General features: G+C 35.8%; 2 protein-coding genes across 3 annotated transcripts in view; both read right to left on the bottom strand.

Annotated features, from left to right (window-relative positions):
- Positions 1-18,277, bottom strand: part of grin2aa (glutamate receptor, ionotropic, N-methyl D-aspartate 2A, a) — a 485,324-nt gene that overhangs the window by 21,645 nt on the left and 445,402 nt on the right. For both annotated transcript variants that reach the window (XM_062050498.1, XM_062050497.1), the window contains 2 exons: positions 8,484-8,573; positions 278-375 (listed from right to left, as the gene is read on the bottom strand). In XM_062050498.1, the coding sequence (XP_061906482.1) occupies positions 278-375; positions 8,484-8,573 (188 nt within the window). The remainder of the gene's footprint in view (positions 1-277; positions 376-8,483; positions 8,574-18,277) is intronic.
- On the bottom strand, positions 4,099-6,185 carry LOC133652112 (uncharacterized protein DDB_G0271670-like). Its single transcript, XM_062050509.1, has 4 exons — positions 6,128-6,185; positions 5,776-5,917; positions 5,243-5,442; positions 4,099-4,641 (listed from the first exon to the last, which is right to left on the bottom strand). Exons 1-4 carry the CDS (start codon positions 6,183-6,185, stop codon positions 4,373-4,375), a joined length of 669 nt encoding a protein of 222 aa, XP_061906493.1. The 3' UTR covers positions 4,099-4,372.

The raw sequence follows: 18,277 nt of genomic DNA, 5'->3' as shown, positions 1-18,277 counted from the left end.
ACCTTTTTCTTGTGAAATTCCAACTCATTTTTCACCACAAGCTTTTTTATATTTGCATAGTTTGTATATATTATTAATGTTGTAAATACACATCTTTATATATCTAGAAAGAGTGGTCCTAAAGAGGGAGGCACTTTTCTGAGGTCTCAAGTGTGTGTGTGTGTGTGTGTGTGTGTGTGTGTGTGTGTGTGTGTGTGTGTGTGTGTGTGTGTGTGTGTGTGTGTGTGAGAGAGAGAGAGAGAGAGAGTGCAACACTTTGCATGCGAGCGTTCCTCACCGTCTCCGATGATGGCCAGAATCGCCAGGTCCACCTGTCGCTTCCAGTACGAGCCTTTTTGCAGCGCGATGCCGTAGCCGGTGGTGGCAAAGATGTACCTGAATGAAGCAAGGTCCGAATAAACACACACACACGCACACACCCGCATACGCACACGCACTTGATTGGGTAGACACGTTAGACGAGCGTCAACACATCACTGGTGATAAATGAACACGGCGTGCGCTGGAATTCGAGATCTCGTACTGTTTTGCTCCAGGGCTCCCCCTTCAGTCGCGAAGTGAAACTAACAAAATGTGCATTTGTTCAAGGACAAACAGACCAATAAGGAACGTTCACATTGACTTATGAGAGTGCCAACACTTACCCATGTAAAGTAGGTGGTGATATTATTATATAATTATAATAATTCACTGTACGGATATGTTTGTGAATGTCATCTCAATGCTGGTGAAAATTCTAGTTCGTTACAGTATTTTACAATATTTTCTTTTCTATATAGCATTTTTTTTTTTTTTTTTTTCAAAACATACATTTCAGCCCAAATTAAGTCTTACTTATGTCTGATGCCAAGGGTGTCCAAAGTGCGTCCATTCTAAAAATATTAGTACAAAAAAGTGGAATAAAAGAGCAAATAGGTGAAATTTAAGGAGAACAAGTTGCAATGTTGACTCTGATAACACAAAGCCGACATAATATACGTTTTTTTTCACTTCAAAACTATTATGGATGAAAAAATAAAAATAAAGCATCAAAATCAATTTGTTATGAATTATTGACCTATTGAAGGCTCCAATTATTCCACATCAAATGTTTCACTTTGAAATATTTTTTTGTGGAAAATATTGTGTTTGCCATTAAAAATATGTTTTCTATGACAAAAAGGAAATACACCTAACCTAAAAAAAAAACTACACAAAATAAAAATGTATAATCAACGAATAGATCTGAAGTTTCTCTGAAGATTTAAGCACTATAAGTAAAAAATAAATAATGTATTACTTATTTTAAACACTTTATGTTTTTAAACACTTTTATGTGTGGGACCCTTTTGGATACCTGATAATTTTAGTGTGATTTTTTTTTTTTGACAATAAAACTGTCATTGCTCAAAAAATAATAATGCATCAAAATCAATTATGTTATGAAATATTGACCTATTGAAGGCTCCAATTATTTCATATCAAATGTTCCATTATGAAACATTTTTTGGTGGAAAATATTGTGTTTGCCATAAAAATATATGTTTTCTATGACAAAAAGGGAATACAACTAACATATAAAAACCCAACACAAAATGAAAATGTATAATGGACAAAAATATCTGAAGTTGTTGTAAAGATTTAAGCACTATATTTAAAAAACAAATAATATATTACTTATTTTTAACACTTGTAATGCGTGGGACCCTTTTGGATCCCTGAGAATTTTAGTGTGATTTTTTGTTTTAAAAAATAAAACTGTCATTGCTTAAAAAATAATAATGCATCAAAATCAATGTTGGACTTATTGAAGGCTCCAATTATTTCACATCAAATGTTCCACTTTGAAATATGTTTTGGTGGAAAATATTGCTTTTGCCATAAAAAAACATGTTTTCTATGACAAAAAGGGAATACAACTAACAGATAAAAACCCAACACAAAATGAAAATTTTAAATTGACGAATAGTGTCACGACGTGCGGGTTTTCTCAATTTACTGCGAGGATTGTTTGATGCATTATTATTTCTTGAGCAAAAACAGTTTTAAAGAGAAAAAAAACAGCCTGCATGGCAGCGTTGTGTTATTAGTGTCAACAATGCAACTGTTTCACATTGCATTTCACCTGTTTGCTCTTTTATTCCACTTTTTTTATGATTTGTCTGTACTGGTATTTTTTAGAATGTGCCGCAGGTCGTTAAAAAAATGCTTTGGGCCGCACTTTAGACATTCCTCATTTAGATGGTTGTAAACAGTTTTTTATGCTTTATAGATGACAATATTGTATTTATTGATAACAATCCTACTTTGCAAACATGTGTTCACCACGGTCAGGCCTAGAACCAACTAGCCACAATAAACGAGGGACGATTCTAAAGTTACTGTTGCTTTAAGAACACAACTAAGGGCAGGTTCACACCAAACTTAAACAAGAGGCAAAATTATTGCTCCAAAATCAATTTTCACCACAATAACTAGGAGGCAGAGGACAATTCCACTCTCCTCAACAAAACATTGACATCTAGTATTTGGATTTTGTGCCGGTGGATTATAAGAAGTTTATAAAATTAGCATCAGAACGCAAAAATAAGTAGTAGAAGAAAAAGTAGAAGAAGTAGCAGTAAAACATGAAAAAGAAGAACAAAAAGAAGAAGAAGTAGAACAAGAAGTAGAAGGAAAAAAAAGTAGTAGTAGAGTAATAATAATAAGAAGTAGTAGTAGTAGTAGAAGAAGAAGAAGAAGAAGAAGAAGAAGAAGAAGAAGAAGAAGAAGAAGAAGAAGAAGAAGAAGAAGAAGAAGAAGTAGAAGTAGTAGTATTAGAAGAATAAGAAGAAATAGCAGTACAAGAAGAAGTAGTAGAAGAAGAAGAAGAAGTAGTAGAAGAAGAAGAAGAAGTAGTAGTAGAAGAAGAAGAAATAGTAGTACAAGAAAATGTAGTAGTAAAAGAAGAAGAAGAAGTAGTAGTAGAATAAGAAGAAATAGTAATACAAGAAGAAGTAGTAGAAGAAGAAGAAGAAGAAAAAGTAGTAGTAGAAGAATATGAAGAAGTAGTAGTAGAAGAAAAAGAAATAGTAGTACAAGAAGAAGTAGTAGTAGAAGAAGAAGAAGAAGAAGTAGTAGTAGAAGGGTCATTTTTTTTATATGGTGCCTTTTGCGTCCCCAGTATAAATCATGTCATATTTTCTCAAAATATTTACAATTGCTCATTCCATTAGTTTCTTTGTGTATGGTAAATTGTTGTCTATCATAAATACAGTGATATGGGCTTCAAACATTAGAATATATATTTTTTAAAGCTTTTGTTAAAGTTCTATTATGCGATTTTGCCATGTCCCTGGTGCTGTTTATTCAACTTTAATCTAGAAAATAACAAATAAAAACATATATTTTTAATTTTTTTTTGTTATGATATAATTATCATAGACAAGCTCTCTTTAGTCATATGGTGTATATTATCAAAATCGTAAAAAGAATTACAAAAAAATAAGGTTCTATGTCTGTCCCTGTGGTCGCTGTCCACTCTGTTAAGTTGCGTTACTGTCCCTTTAAGAAAACAACCACATTTGTCAGTGACATCATTCTCATCAGGTAACATCACACCAGTGGCGGGAAACTCAACTCTGGTAAGCTGTGTGGTTTTTTAGCTCTCTTACTATCTGATGTTGATGTTTTTATGAAGTGAATTTAATGTGGTTGAACATAACGTGTCCACTCTGTTAGGCCTAAATAATAAGGAGATCAATCAAATTGAAATTTTTCAAAACATGTTTGTGTGAAATTATAGATTTCTTATCAATTATTCAAGTCCATGCTAGCTGTTATGTTAACACAGGCAGGCTGAAGGCTAACTTTAGCTCAAAATGTCCACCGTGTTAGTGTCCACCGTGTTAGCCTCATTCAACTAACACGGTGGACATCAACCTAACAGAGTGGACATGTATATAGTAATGTTGACTTATCACAATGTATATGTAGTGCTATTATGCATTCAACAGCAGTTTCTTTCATAATTCTTGGTTAATCATCACTGCTGTTGCAAAATATCATATACAGCAAATACATTGGTGTTAAAAGTACAGTGTTAATGCTTTTCAGTGTGAAGTGTTACGATTTCTGCTTAGAGTGAGGGATATACAATCCATATAGGAAAGTCATTATACAGGCAATCATGCACTGAAAACACATGTATGCTGTTATGCATATGTCCTTAACAGAGTGGACATATCCCGTGTGTCACCTCTCATTAATATAGCTAAATATACTATGATTTAGGTGCCTGAGTTCGACCAATATGTTTTTCAGCAAGTTACATATGTCATGTATACAATAGAACATAAAAATATTGGTAAATCAACTATTTATTTTTTACAAGTTATGAAGTCCAAATGGCACCCTATAAAAAAAACGACCCAGAATAAGAAGAAATAGTAGTACAAGAAGAAGTAGTAGAAGAAGAAGAAGAAGAAGAAGTAGTAGAAGAAGAAGAAGAAGTAGTAGTAGAAGAAGAATACATAGTAGTACAAGAAGAAGTAGAAGTAGTAGTAAAAGAAGAAGAAGTAGTAGTAGAAGAAGAATACATAGTAGTACAAGAAGAAGTAGAAGTAGTAGTAAAAGAAGAAGAAGTAGTAGTAGAAGAAGACGACGACAAAACAGAAGAAGAATAAGCATATAAATTGATTATACATTTAAAATCAGAACGTTAAAGAAGTCATGGAAGAAAAAGTAGAAGAAGAAAACAAAGTAGAAGAAGTAGAAGATGAAAAAGAAGAACAAAAAGAATAAGTAGAGCAAGAAGTAGCAGAAGTAGTAGTAGAAGAAGAATAAAAAGTAGTAGTAGAAGAAGAAGTAGTAGAAAAATAATAATAAGAAGTAGTAGTAGTAGTAGATGAAGAAGTAATAGTAGTAGAATAAGAAGTAGTAGAAAAATAATAAGAAGAAGTAGTAGTAGTGGTAGATGAAGAAGTAATAGTAGTAGAATAAGAAGTAGTAGAACAATAATAATAAGAAGTAGTAGTAGATGAAGAAGTAGTAGTAGTAGAATAAGTAGTAGAAATATAATAATAAGAAGTAGTAGTAGAAGAAGAATAAGTAATAGTAGTAGAAGAAGAAGTAGAAAAATAATAATAAAAAGTAGTACTAGAAAAAGAAGAAGAAGTAATAGTAGTAGAATAAGAAGAAGTAGTAGAAGAAGTAGTAGTAGAATAAGAAGTAGTAGAAAAAGAAGAAGTAGTAGTAGAAGAAGAAGTGGTAGAAAAAAAAGTAGTAGTAGAAGAAGAAGAAGAAGTAATAGTAGTAGTAGAAGAAGTAGTAGTAGAAGAATAAGTAGTAGTCGTAGTAGAAGAAGAAGACACCGTAACAGAAGAATCAGATGAAAAAGAACAAAAAGAAGAAGAAGCAGAGCAATAACTGGAATAAGAAGAATAAGTAGTAGTAGTAGAAGAAGAAGAAGAAGATGAAAAAGAATAAGAACAATAAGTAGTAGAAGAAGAAGTAGTAGTAAAAGAATAAGAAGTAGTAGTAGAATAATAATAATAATAATAAGAAGAATTTAATAGAATAAGAAGTAGAAGAAGTAGAAGAATAAGTAATAGTAGTAGAAGAAAAAGTAGTAGTAGTAGAAAAATAAGAAGTAGTTGTAAAAGGAGAAGAAGACGACATAACAGAAGAAGAAGTAGTAGTAGAAGAAGACGAAGAAGTAGTAGTAAAAGAAGAAGTAGTAGTAAAAGGAGAAGAAGATGACATAACAGAAGAAGAACACGCAGAAGAAGACAAAGAAGGAGAAGTACAAGAACACAAGAAGAAGAAGAAGAAGAAAAAGAAGAAGAAGAAGAAGAAGAAGAAGAAGAAGAAGAAGAAGAAGAAGAAGAAGAAGAAGAAGAAGAAGAAGAAGAAGAAGAAGAAGAAGAAGAAGAAGAAGAAGAAGAAGAAGAAGAGTGCTCTCAACCTAAAGGTAGGTCCATACTGCAAACTTCAGCATCATTGATGAATCATGTTAAAACCTGTGTGACTTTGGCAGCGATGGCGTGTAGAAAAGGTTTTGTTTGTGCAGCACAACACTTTGTTCAGAGACAGAGCATATTTTTGCCAGCAGGAGGCCATGATGACACTAAATGTCAGAAGGTGACAGGAAGTAGGATTCTACTTTCACTTGCCAAGGCAATGGTCAGAAACTTGATGAGCAGCCTGTTTCGCTCAACTTGTTGCATCTTTTGCTCTTTTTTACAATTTGCTTTATAATCCACGACAACAGAACCTGGACCTGAATGGCCCCTGGTCTTAAGATCCTGCTGAGGGGAGTTTGTTGTTTGGAGTCAGCAGCAGATGGCCAGTGTGGCAAAAACATCCTCCGCCAAAACAACAACAAAGTTCAGTCTCATTAACCACAATGTGTTGTCCAGACTGACTAAACGTGCAAATACACCCTTTTACTGAGGTCCACCACCTTATTGATACCGTCCAATATCAGCTTTAGAACAAGCAGGTATCATATATCTTACATCTTAATGTCCTTCAATAAACACACAATTTATTATATTTTGCTAAAGTCATTTACAAAAGGTAAACATGCGTGGCTATAGTCTACTTAGTAGCTACTTAGTAGCTGGCAGCTACACGACAGCTAAGCACACAATAGCACATGAGCTAGACATGCGTAATAGGTGTCCTATGGAGGTTTATTTGGGTCTTTATTACACTTACTCATCACAATGTATCATGTAATTAAGCTTATGATGCAGTTAATTGAATGGTGCGGACACGTTTGTTACTGGATACTTTCTAATTGTGCCTCTGAGACTTTGTATGTGTAAGTAATATGCAACTATAATTATTTGATACTAGTTTATATTGACAAATGTGCTGTTTTACACAGTAATATTGTTCAATGAAGTTTAATGTGTGTCTTTATGACGAAAGCTTTTTCTTTAAACTAAATGTATGTAACTTATTTTTTTGCGTTTGAATTTATTGAACACATTTTTTTGTATTAAATTATGCTGACAATTTTGTTGAACTCTGACACAGGATCGATTGCTTCAGTCTTAATTTACCGGAAGATGGGTCAAAAGTTTTGAAGAAACACATTTTACATGTTTCCCCTTTTTTTGCAAGTATTGTGGTTTCTGTGTAACATGTTTATGTATGCTTATGCCTATCACATTTTTTCTCTTGGCCTCAGTCTGGATGCCCTCCACAAGAGTCCAGTCTGAAAACCCCCCCGCCCCCCGCATCCCCCCTTTTTTGTTGCAAGTATTGTGGTTTCTGTGTAACATGTTTACATATGCTTATGGCTATCAAGTTTGTTTTTTTCTTGGTCTCAGTCTGAACCCCTTCCCCAAGAGCCCAGTCCGAAACTGACCTTTTTTTTTTTTTTACACCCCCCCCCCCCTTTTTTTGCTGCAAGTGTTGTGGTTTCTGTGAGCTTATGGCTTTCGAGTTTTTTTTTTCTTGGCCTCAGTCTGCACCCCATCCCCAAGAGTCCATTCCGAAACAGTTTTTTGTTATCCCCCCCCCCCTCTGCTTTTTTTGTTGCAAGTTGTGTGGTTTCTGTGTATCATGTTTATGTGTGCTTATGGCTATCACATTTTTTCTTTTGGCCTCACTCTGGACAACCTACCCAAGAGTCCAGTTCGAAACTAACCCCCCGCCCCCCTTTATTTTTTTGTTGTTGCAAGTTCTGTGTTTCCTGTGTAACATGTTTATGTGTGCTTATGGCTATCGAGTTTTTTGGTGCCCCCTCCCCAAGAGTCGACCGACCTTTATATTATTATTTTTAAATAACCCCCCCCCCTTTTTTTTCTGGGTCACAACTTTGGTGGTGTCTGTGTAACATGTTTATGTGTGCTTATGGCTATCGAGTTGTCTTTTCTTGGCCTCAGTCTGCACACCCCACCCCAAGAGCCCAGTCCGAAACTGCCCTTGTTATTTTTTTTTGCATTATTATTTAGTTGCATATTACCTATACACACCGCAAGTCTCCAAGGCCGAAACATATTAGCAAGTATCCAGTACCAAACGTGTCCGCATCATTCAATTTACCGCATCATGAATTATTGTTGTTAAAAAAACATTTACCACTCCACGTCAATTTAAAAACAGCAAAAGTCTGTCATAGGGTTAGTGTTTGCATACCTACCTTTGTTCTCTGACTAATTTCACTTTTTCAAACCCTTTCTGACAACACACACTCAAAAACAAAAGTACGGATTATTCCTGCTGATATCGTTACGAATCCAGTTGTATCGGGACACGCCTATGTAGCAGCTTAAATTAAATAAAAATAATATAAATATCTGTATTTTGTAAGAAAATTGGTGATGTTTAGTACACTGAAGAAACAACAACAAAAGTTAAGCTTTAGGCGAAAAGTGTGACGTAAAAATGACATTATTTCAGATGGGAATGGCAACATAAAACAGGAATACCCATCATGGGGTGTTCTATGGAAGCAGACTCGTTGAACAGAAAGTCAAATAAACGCATATACTGTATCAAAGTTGAGTTACCCGCTGCCAATGGTCACCAGCTTACACCCCTCGTCTCTGCCGGCCATGTAGTTCAACACTGCCGCATCATAGATGAAGGCGTCCAGTTTCCTGCGGAGACGGAGCATCAGACAAACGGGAGTTTGGGGTGAGTCTATTCAAAGAGTGAGTATGACAGGTCCGCGGGCCGGGCAGGGAGCAGCAGGCGCATTGATTTCTACAACGTCGTGTTTGCGGCGATCAATTCGGCGTTAAATCATCTCCAACAGGACTTGGATCAGAGCGTTAGCCAACACACACACACACACACACACACACACACACACACACACACACACACACACACACACACACACACACACACACACACACACACACACACACACACACACACACAGAGGAGGGAGGGGCTGCAGGTCAATACACACACTCGACTGATAATGGGCCCTGAGAGACACTTGGGGAGACAAACTTTAAACAAACACAAACCTCTTTCTCACACACATTCTTGTATTTATTACCTTCTTGAGACCTCCGAAAAATGCCTCCCTCTTTAGGACCAGCCCTTCTAGATATATAAAGATTTGTATTTACAATAATATAATAATAATAATAATAATAATATATACATACTTTGCAAATATAAAAAAGCTTGTTATGAAAAATGATTTGGAATTTCACAAGAAAAAGGTCACAATTTCACAATAAAAACTTAGAATTTTGGCAGTATTATAATAAAAGTCGTAAATTTACTCAACGCAAGTCAACATTTCACAAGAAAAACTGAAAATGTGTGCAATATTATGATAAAAGTTGGAATTTTACTCAATAACAGTCGCAATTTTAGAAGAAAAGTTTAACATTTTGGCAATTTTATGAAAAAAGTCGTAATTTTACTCGACAAAAGTCACAATTTTAGAGGAAAACTTAAACATTTTGGGCAATATTATATTAATAATAATCCGAATTTTACTTGGAAAAATGATGACAAAAGTCATAATTTTACTCAAAAAAATTCACTATTTTACAAGAACAACAAAAATATTGGCAATACTGTGATAAAAGTCATAATTTTATACGACAAATGTGACCATTTTGCAATAAAAAGTAATCATTTTACGAGAAAGTATTGCAATATTAGAGAAACATAAAGAATATGAGAAATTGTTCCCAATTTTATAGAAAAAAATGACACATTGTGAGAAAAATCCTATTTTTAGTTGTTTTTTTTTGTGGGGTTTTTTTGAATGTATTGTTTGTAATTGGTTTTTAATCTTCATTATTTACTTCAGGTTATTACAGTATGTCTCTATATACATATTTTATTTTTGTTATAAATTTAAGACCACCTTTTCTAGATATATAAAGACGTGTATTTACAACATTAATAATATATACATACTTTGCAAATATAAAAAAATGTTGTGAAAAATGAGTTGGAATTTTACAAGAAAAAGGTCACAATTTCACAAGAAAAACTTAGAATGTTGGCAGTATTATAATAAAAGACGTAATTTTACTCAACGCAAGTCAAAATTTTATAAGAAAAACTGCACGTGTGCATTATTATGATAAAAGTTGGAATTTTACTCAATAACAGCCGCAATTTTAAAAGAAAAGCTTAAAATGTTGGCAATTTTATGAAAAGAGTCGTTATTTTACTCGACAAAAGTCACAATTTTATAAGAAAACTTAAAAATGTTTGTCAATATTATAATAATAATAATAATCGGAATTGTTCTAAAAAAGATTCACTATTTTTCAAGAACAACAAACAAATTGGCAATACTGTGACAAATGTCACCATTTTGCAATACAAAGTAATCATTTTACATAAAACAGTAATAATTTTACATACAAAATTAATAATTTTACATACAAAAGTAATAATTTTACATACAAAAGTAATAATTTTACATAAAAAAGTAATCATTTTACGAGAAATTATTGCAATATTACAGAAACAGAAAAAATGTGAGAAATTGTTCCCAATTTTATAAGAAAAAAAGTCGACACATTGTGAGAAAAAGACTGCTTTTAGTAATTTTTTCATTTTTTGTTTGTAATTGGTTTTTAATCTTCATTATGTACTTCGCGTTATTACAGTAAGTCTCTATATACATTTTTTTTTTTGTAATTAATTTTGGCCAAAGGGGGCTCATTTCAATTTCTTACACACACTTGTTATTACATATGTTAGCCAGAGAGGGAGCACTTCAATTTTTTACACACACTTGTTATTTTGTATGTTGACCAGAGGGGGAGCACTTTTAAAAGCAACACACAGTCAATTTGAAAAATCCCTCCTTTTTGGGACCACCCTCATGTTGATAGATTTCACCACCAGGGGTGCAAATGAGACATTCTCTATTAGATGCAATGCTTTTCTGTATTGGGACCATGATTTATGTCATCACTTGTTCACACCTCCTCATATGGAAGGTACTTTTCCCTGATGATGTCTCAAGAAGGGTAGAAATACACACACACACACACACACACAAGACTTTGACATTTCCTGTGTAACTGATGCTGTCAAGAACAAACACACACACACACTGAACTCTGCTAATAGTGCAGCCACAACCTGGCATTTACTGATTTTCACATTTAGCCTTTTAATAAAGCCTTTTTTTGCTTTAAAGCGGTTATTTAAAGACTTTTTTTCCTTACAAACCCAAAACCAGTGAAGTTGGCACGTTGTGTAAATGGTAAATAAAAACAGAATACAATGATTTGCTAATCCTTTTCAACTTATATTCAATGGAATAGACTGCAAAGACAATATATTTAACGTTCAAACTGGTAATCGTTATTTTTTGCAAATATTAGCTTATTTGGAATTTGATGCCTGCAACATGTTTCAAAAAAGTTGGCACAAGTGGCAAAAAAGACTGAAAACATTGAGGAATGCTCATCAAACACTTATTTGGAACATCCCACAGGTGAACAGGCTAATTGGGAAGAGGTGGGTGCCATGATTGGGTATAAAAGCAGCTTCCATGAAATGCTCAGTCGTTCACAAACAAGGATGGGGCGAGGGTCACCACTTTGTCAACAAATCCGTGAGCAAATTGTCCAACAGTTTAAGAACAACATTTCTCAACAAGCTTTTGCAAGGAATTTAGGGATTTCGCCATCTACGGTCCGTAATATCATCAAAAGGTTCAGACAATCTGGAGAAATCACTGCACGCAAGCGATGATATTACAGACTTTCGATCCCTCAGGCGGTACTGCATCAAAAAGCAACATCAGTGTGTAAAGGATATCACCACATGGGCTCAGGAACACTTCAGAAAACCACTGTCAGTAACTACAGTTGGTTGCTACATCTGTAAGTGCAAGTTAAAACTCTACTATGCAAAGCCAAAGCCATTCCCACCTTCTACCTTTCTAGTCGCGTCCGTTGTGTCCTTGGGCAAGACACTTCACCCTTTGCCTCTGATGGCTGCTGGTTAGCGCCTTGCATGGCAGCTCCCGCCATCAGTGTGTGAATGTGTGTGTGAATGGGTAAATGTGGAAATAGTGTCAAAGCGCTTTGAGTACCTTGAAGGTAGAAAAGCGCTATACAAGTATAACCCATTTATTTATCAACAACACCCAGAAACGCCGCCGGCTTCACTGGGCCCGAGCTCATCTAAGATGGACTGATGCAAAGTGGAAAAATGTTCTGTGTTCTGACGAGTCCACATTTAAAATTGTTTTTGGAAACTGTGGATGTCGTGTCCTCCGGACCAAAGAGGAAAAGAACCATCCGGACTGTTCTCGGCGCAAAGTTGAAAAGCCAGCATCCGTGATGGTATGGGGGTGTATTAGTGCCCAAGGCATGAGTAACTTACACATCTGTGAAGGCACCATTAATGCTGAAAGGCACATACAGGCCCTGCGATGAGGTGGCGACTTGTCCAGGGTGTACCCCGCCTTCCGCCCGATTGTAGCTGAGATAGGCTCCAGCGCCCCCCGCGACCCCAAAGGGAATAAGCGGTAGAAAATGGATGGATGGAGGCACATACAGGTTTTGGAGAAACATTTGTTGCCATCCAAGCAACGTTATCATGGACGCCCCTGCTTATTTCAGCAAGATAATGCCAAGCCACGTGTTATAACAGCGTGGCTTCATAGTAAAATAGTGCGGGTACTAGACTGGCCTGCCTGTAGTCCAGACCTGTCTCCCATTGAAAATGTGTGGCACATTATGAAGCCTAAAATACCTAAATCGAAGACCCTGGACTGTTGAACAACTTAAGCTGTGCATCAAGCAAGAATGGGAAGGAATTCCACCTGAAAAGCTTCATTGGTCTTTTCAGTTCCAAACGTTTACTGAGTGTTGTTAAAAGGTAAGGCCATGTAACACAGTGATAAAAATGCCCCTGTGACAACTTTTTTTGCAATGTGTTGCTGCCATTAAATTCTAAGTTAATGATTATTTGAAAAAAAAAAAAAAGTTTCTCAGTTCCAACATTAAATATCTTGTCTTTGCAGTCTATTCAATTGAATATAAGTTGAAAAGCATTTGCAAATCATTGTATTCTGTTTGTATTTACCATTTACACAACGTTCCAACTTTACTGGTTTTGGGTTTTGTATTATATAAATACGTTATTGAAAACATAACATTGAGAGAATAATAGTAAAATTATTACTAACTAGTTACAGCTCTTTTTATTACCAAATATGTGTTATATGTGTTTTATGTTGCACGTTTGCACCAAGAAAAATTCCTAGTTTGTGAACCCGTTCTCAAACAATGGCAATAAAACGATTCTGAACTAAGATAGAAAACAACACAGTAAAATAATTAAAAAAAAACAGATGATTAGCAAAACGCCTGATTAAAAAGTTATGGTTTTAGACTTTTGAAAACATGTTTCAATGCACTCTGCAGTCCTGAGGCAAGCTGTTCCACAACTGGGGGCCAGAGTGGCGGAATGTCGCCTCACTGTGGGTCTTTGTTCTGGTATTTGGTAAAGGTAAGAGGACCTCAGGATCCGCGAGGGTTGATACGGCAAAAGCAGGTCAGATAGATAAAGAAGGTGCATAAGATATGTAAAAACTAATACTAGAACTTTAAAATCTACCCTGGAACGGACAAAGGAGCCATTGCGACTTTAAAACTGGTGTAATGCGCTCCCGCCCTCTGGTCCTCGTCAGCACGCGAGCAGATGAGTTGTGCAAGTAGCAGGGCTTTGCAATAGTCTGAACGACAGGAAATAAAAGCATACACAACATGTAATGGCGGTTCTTTGGTCAACATTTTGCATAGATTATGTTTCACAGACCATCTCTTTTAATTAATTTTTTAAAAGATTTATTAATTTATTTAGATTTTTTATTTATTTTACCATCCTTCGTCTTTTATTACTTTTCATTTTTTAATTAAGGTATTCATATTATTATTTTTTTACAAATCATCTTCTTTTTTTTACTTTAAAAAAATGTATAAATATTTTATAATCTATATTATTATTATTATTATTATTATATATATATATATATATATATATATATATATATATATATATATATATATATATATATATATATATATATATATATATATATATATATATATATATATATTTTAGAGCATCATCTGCTTTCTGACTGTGTTTTCAGATTGGTGCCCTCCAATTACCTGGGGAGTTAGATCGCAGGAGCTGGGAATGACGTCATAGCCGAGTTGTGAGCATTCCAGTTCGCAAGGTCAAAAAAATAAGATGGCCACATTCACGAAAAGCTATTTTTGAGCTTGCCATGTCTGAATGTAAACGACTTATGGTAAAATATGGACTCTTTCTGGATGAAGAGGAAACACGGACGCTATTGCTAGCAATGTAGAACATATATACCACGTGTAAAACTACATATTTGCAACAATATATGGTATAAAGTTAATTTAGTGGGAATAAACTAATCAGAAGTGCAAATAATGGATATTACAAAAGCTAAAAATATTGTTTACATTCAGAGCAGCCATCTTGGAAGTCAACTCGGGAGTGGTGAGACTGGTACGACTCTGCGAGTAGGATATCCGACCTCGAGGTGCGTACCGGTTGCAATTTTGACCAGGAAGTCGGAAATTCCAACTTCTTAGTCCAAATGGAACACACCGTAGTTTATAGGGCTGCGAATCTTTGGGTGTCCCACGATTTGATTCAATATCGATTATTGGGGTCACGATTTGATTATAAATCAATTTTTTCGATTCAACGCGATTCTCGATTCAAAAACGATATTTTTCCGATTCAAAACAATTCTCTATTCATTCAATACATAGGATTTCAGCAGGATCTACCCCAGTCTGCTGACATGCAAGCAGAGTAGTAGATTTTTAATTTTAACTATTAAATGAACCAAAAATATGACTTAGTTTATCTTAGTGGAAAATATTGGACACAGTGTGTTGTCAAGCTTTTGAGATGCGATGCAAGTGTAAGCCACTGTGACACTATTGTTCATTTTTATTTTTATTTTTTTTATAAATGTCTAATGATAATGTCAATGAGGGATTTTTAATCACTGCTGTGTTGAAATTGTAACTAATATTGATACTGTTGTTGATAATATTCATTTTTGTTTCACTACTTTTGGATTGTTCTGTGTCGTGTTTGTGTCTCCTCTCATTTGCTCTGTTTATTGCAGTTCTGAGTGTTGCTGGGTCGGGTTTGGTTTTGGAACTGGATTGCATTGTTATGGTATGGCTGTGTATTGTTTTGTTTGATTGATTAATAAAAAATAAAAAAAAATAAAAAAAATAAAAAATCGATTTTTGAAAAATGACAATCGATACTGAATCGTACAACGTGAGGATTGCGATTTGAATTCGAAACAATTTTTTTCCCACACCCCTAGTAGTTTACATGCCAAAGTCCTCCTGCAGTCATTTTTAGCGCTTCCTTATTGAGTCTACCGACATATAGAAGTTAGAACTATACGCAACAGCGAAGGATTTTAGCGTGCATGCGCATGTACGAACCAGTCTGCCCCACAACAAGAGAATCTAGAAAAATAAGGGGGCTTATTGTCTACAACTGAATACAAAATGGTGGACCCGCGCAAAGCCTTTAGTAGTAAACCTCCAAACTGCGGCCCGCCAAAGTCTTCGATTTAGGTATTTTAGGCTTCATAATGCGCCACACATTTTCAATGGGAGACAGGTCTGGACTACAGGCAGGCCAGTCTAGTACTATGAAGCCACGTTTATGTAACACGTGGCTTGGCATTGTCTTGCTGAAATAAGCAGGGACGTCCATGGTAACGTTGCTTGGATGGCAACATATGTTGCTCCAAAACCTGTATGTACCTTTCAGCATTAATGGCGCCTTCACAGATGTGTAAGTTACCCATGTCTTGGGCACTAATACACCTCCATACCATCATAGATGCTGGCTTTTCAACTTTGCGCCTATAACAATCCGGATGGTTCTTTTCCTCTTTGGTCCGGAGGACACGACGTCCACAGTTTCCATAAAAAAATTGAAATGTGGACTCGTCAGACCACAGTACACTTTTCCACTTTGTATCAGTCCATCTTAGATGAGCTCAGGCCCAGCGAAGCCGACGGCGTTTCTGGGTGTTGTTGATAAACGGTTTTCGCCTTGCATAGGAGAGTTTTAACTTGCACTTACAGATGTAGCGACCAACTGTAGTTACTGACAGTGGGTTTCTGAAGTTTTCCTGAGCCCATGTGGTGATATCCTTTACACACTGATGTCGCTTGTTGATGCAGTACAGCCTGAGGGATCGAGGGTCACAGGCTTAGCTGCTTACGTGCAGTGATTTCTTCAGATTCTCTGAACCATTTGATGATATTACGGACCGTAGATGGTGAAATCCCTAAATTCCTTGCAATAGCTGGTTGAGAAAGGTTTTTCTTAACTGTTCAACAATTTGCTCTCGCATTTGTTGACAAAGTGGTGACCCTCGCCCCATCCTTGTTTGTGAATGACTGAGCATTTCATGGAATCTACTTTTATACCCAATCATGGCACCCACCTGTTCCCAATTTGCCTGTTCACCTGTGGGATGTTCCAAATAAGTGTTTGATGAGCATTCGTCAACTTTATCATTATTTATTGCCACCTTTCCCAACTTCTTTGTCACATGTTGCTGGCATCAAATTCTAAAGTTAATGATTATTTGCAAAAAAAAAAAATGTTTATCAGTTAGAACATCAAATATGTTGTCTTTGTAGCATATTCAACTGAATATGGGTTGAAAATGATTCGCAAATCATTGTATTCTGTTTATATTTACATCTAACACAATTTCCCAACTCATATGGAAACGGGGTTTGTAGATATATGACAGTTTTATAGATGCTTTATAGATAGTGACTCAAGCCAGTGACCAGTACTTTCTAGAGATCACTTGCAAAGCATTTACCTATATGACCCAATCCAAACAACCGACCCTTGTCATGGCGCAGAAAAAAGTAAAAAGAAAAATAAACCAGCCCAAAAAGTCAACAAACATGGTCACACATAACACAACCTGCTCACTGAACCTTGTGAATATTATTAAAAAAAACATCCAACCACCATAAAAAAGTAAAAATTACACCCATTACATTACAAAGCATGATGGGAAACATGCAACAAAACTCTCTGCACACGTATCCATGTTTGTCACATTTTAGCCACTTGATATTTATGATTGATTATCAAACTTTAAGGAAGCCCTCACAAAGGTAAACAAGGTAGGAGTTGAACTTTCCCATATTCTTAATATTCAAATATAACAATTATATATCCAATTTAGTAATATAATATGCACTTACTCACTCACTCACACACTCACACACACACACACACACACACATACACACACACATACACACACACACACAACATTAGACTGTTACATCCATTAGATTGTTACACCCACAGTACAGTAGCGTGTTACACCCACAGTACACTAGACCGTTACATCCACAGTACATTCAATTGTTACATTCACAGTACATTAAATGGTTACATCCACCGTGCATTAGACTGTTGCATCCACAGTGCATTAGACTGTTACATCCACAGTGCATTAGACTGTTACATCCACAGTGCAGGAAGTAGAACTATCGCAGGTCTTTTCTACCCACACCCATATGACTACAACACACTCATGTGATTACTGGGATCTGAGTTCTTCTTGGTGTACAACATGGGTGTTAAGATAGTGTTTTTGTTTTATTATGTACCTACAGTATACATAGTGCAATTGTCACAATCTTATTTTTGTATTATAGATTAGCAGTTTCGCAGCACATTTTACTTTTCTTACTGTACGTAAATATCTGCACTGCAACCACCTAGTGTGTTAAATACAAGTCTATTTTATAATACGATGTTTGGATCATTCACGTGAAGGAACAATGGCGGCATCTCCTCACATCACCGCCACCTGCTGTGCTGCTGACATAACTTCTGTCTAAAATGGGAGAGGCTTCTGGGATGTACACCTGTGGCTCGGACACATCACTATCCGGGGTCAAGACCTCAAGGACCATCCAGACGTCAGCTTGTGTCACGACATGAGGACGTGTGCGTGTCCTTGGGGAAGACAACGAGCGAGCACGTCTGTGACGCCGCAATTAATGCAGGAGAGTTTGGAGCAACATATGCCGCCATCAAGACCACGTCTACTTCAAGGACACCCACGCATACTTAGTCAAGGTGCAGTTCAAGAACACAAGAAAAAGTCTGTTCAGAGGAAAATGCAGCTTTTTCTCCTCATCTTTCGTCTCAAAGGCACATAATACTAGCACTTGATCTTAGCGCCGCTTTCGATACTGTTGATCATAATATTTTATTAGAGCGT

This window comes from Entelurus aequoreus, linkage group LG06 (assembly GCF_033978785.1).
Source record: "Entelurus aequoreus isolate RoL-2023_Sb linkage group LG06, RoL_Eaeq_v1.1, whole genome shotgun sequence".
Taxonomy (NCBI): domain Eukaryota; kingdom Metazoa; phylum Chordata; class Actinopteri; order Syngnathiformes; family Syngnathidae; genus Entelurus; species Entelurus aequoreus.
Note: the sequence above shows the minus strand (reverse complement) of the source record. Positions and strands in the feature narration are given on the sequence as shown.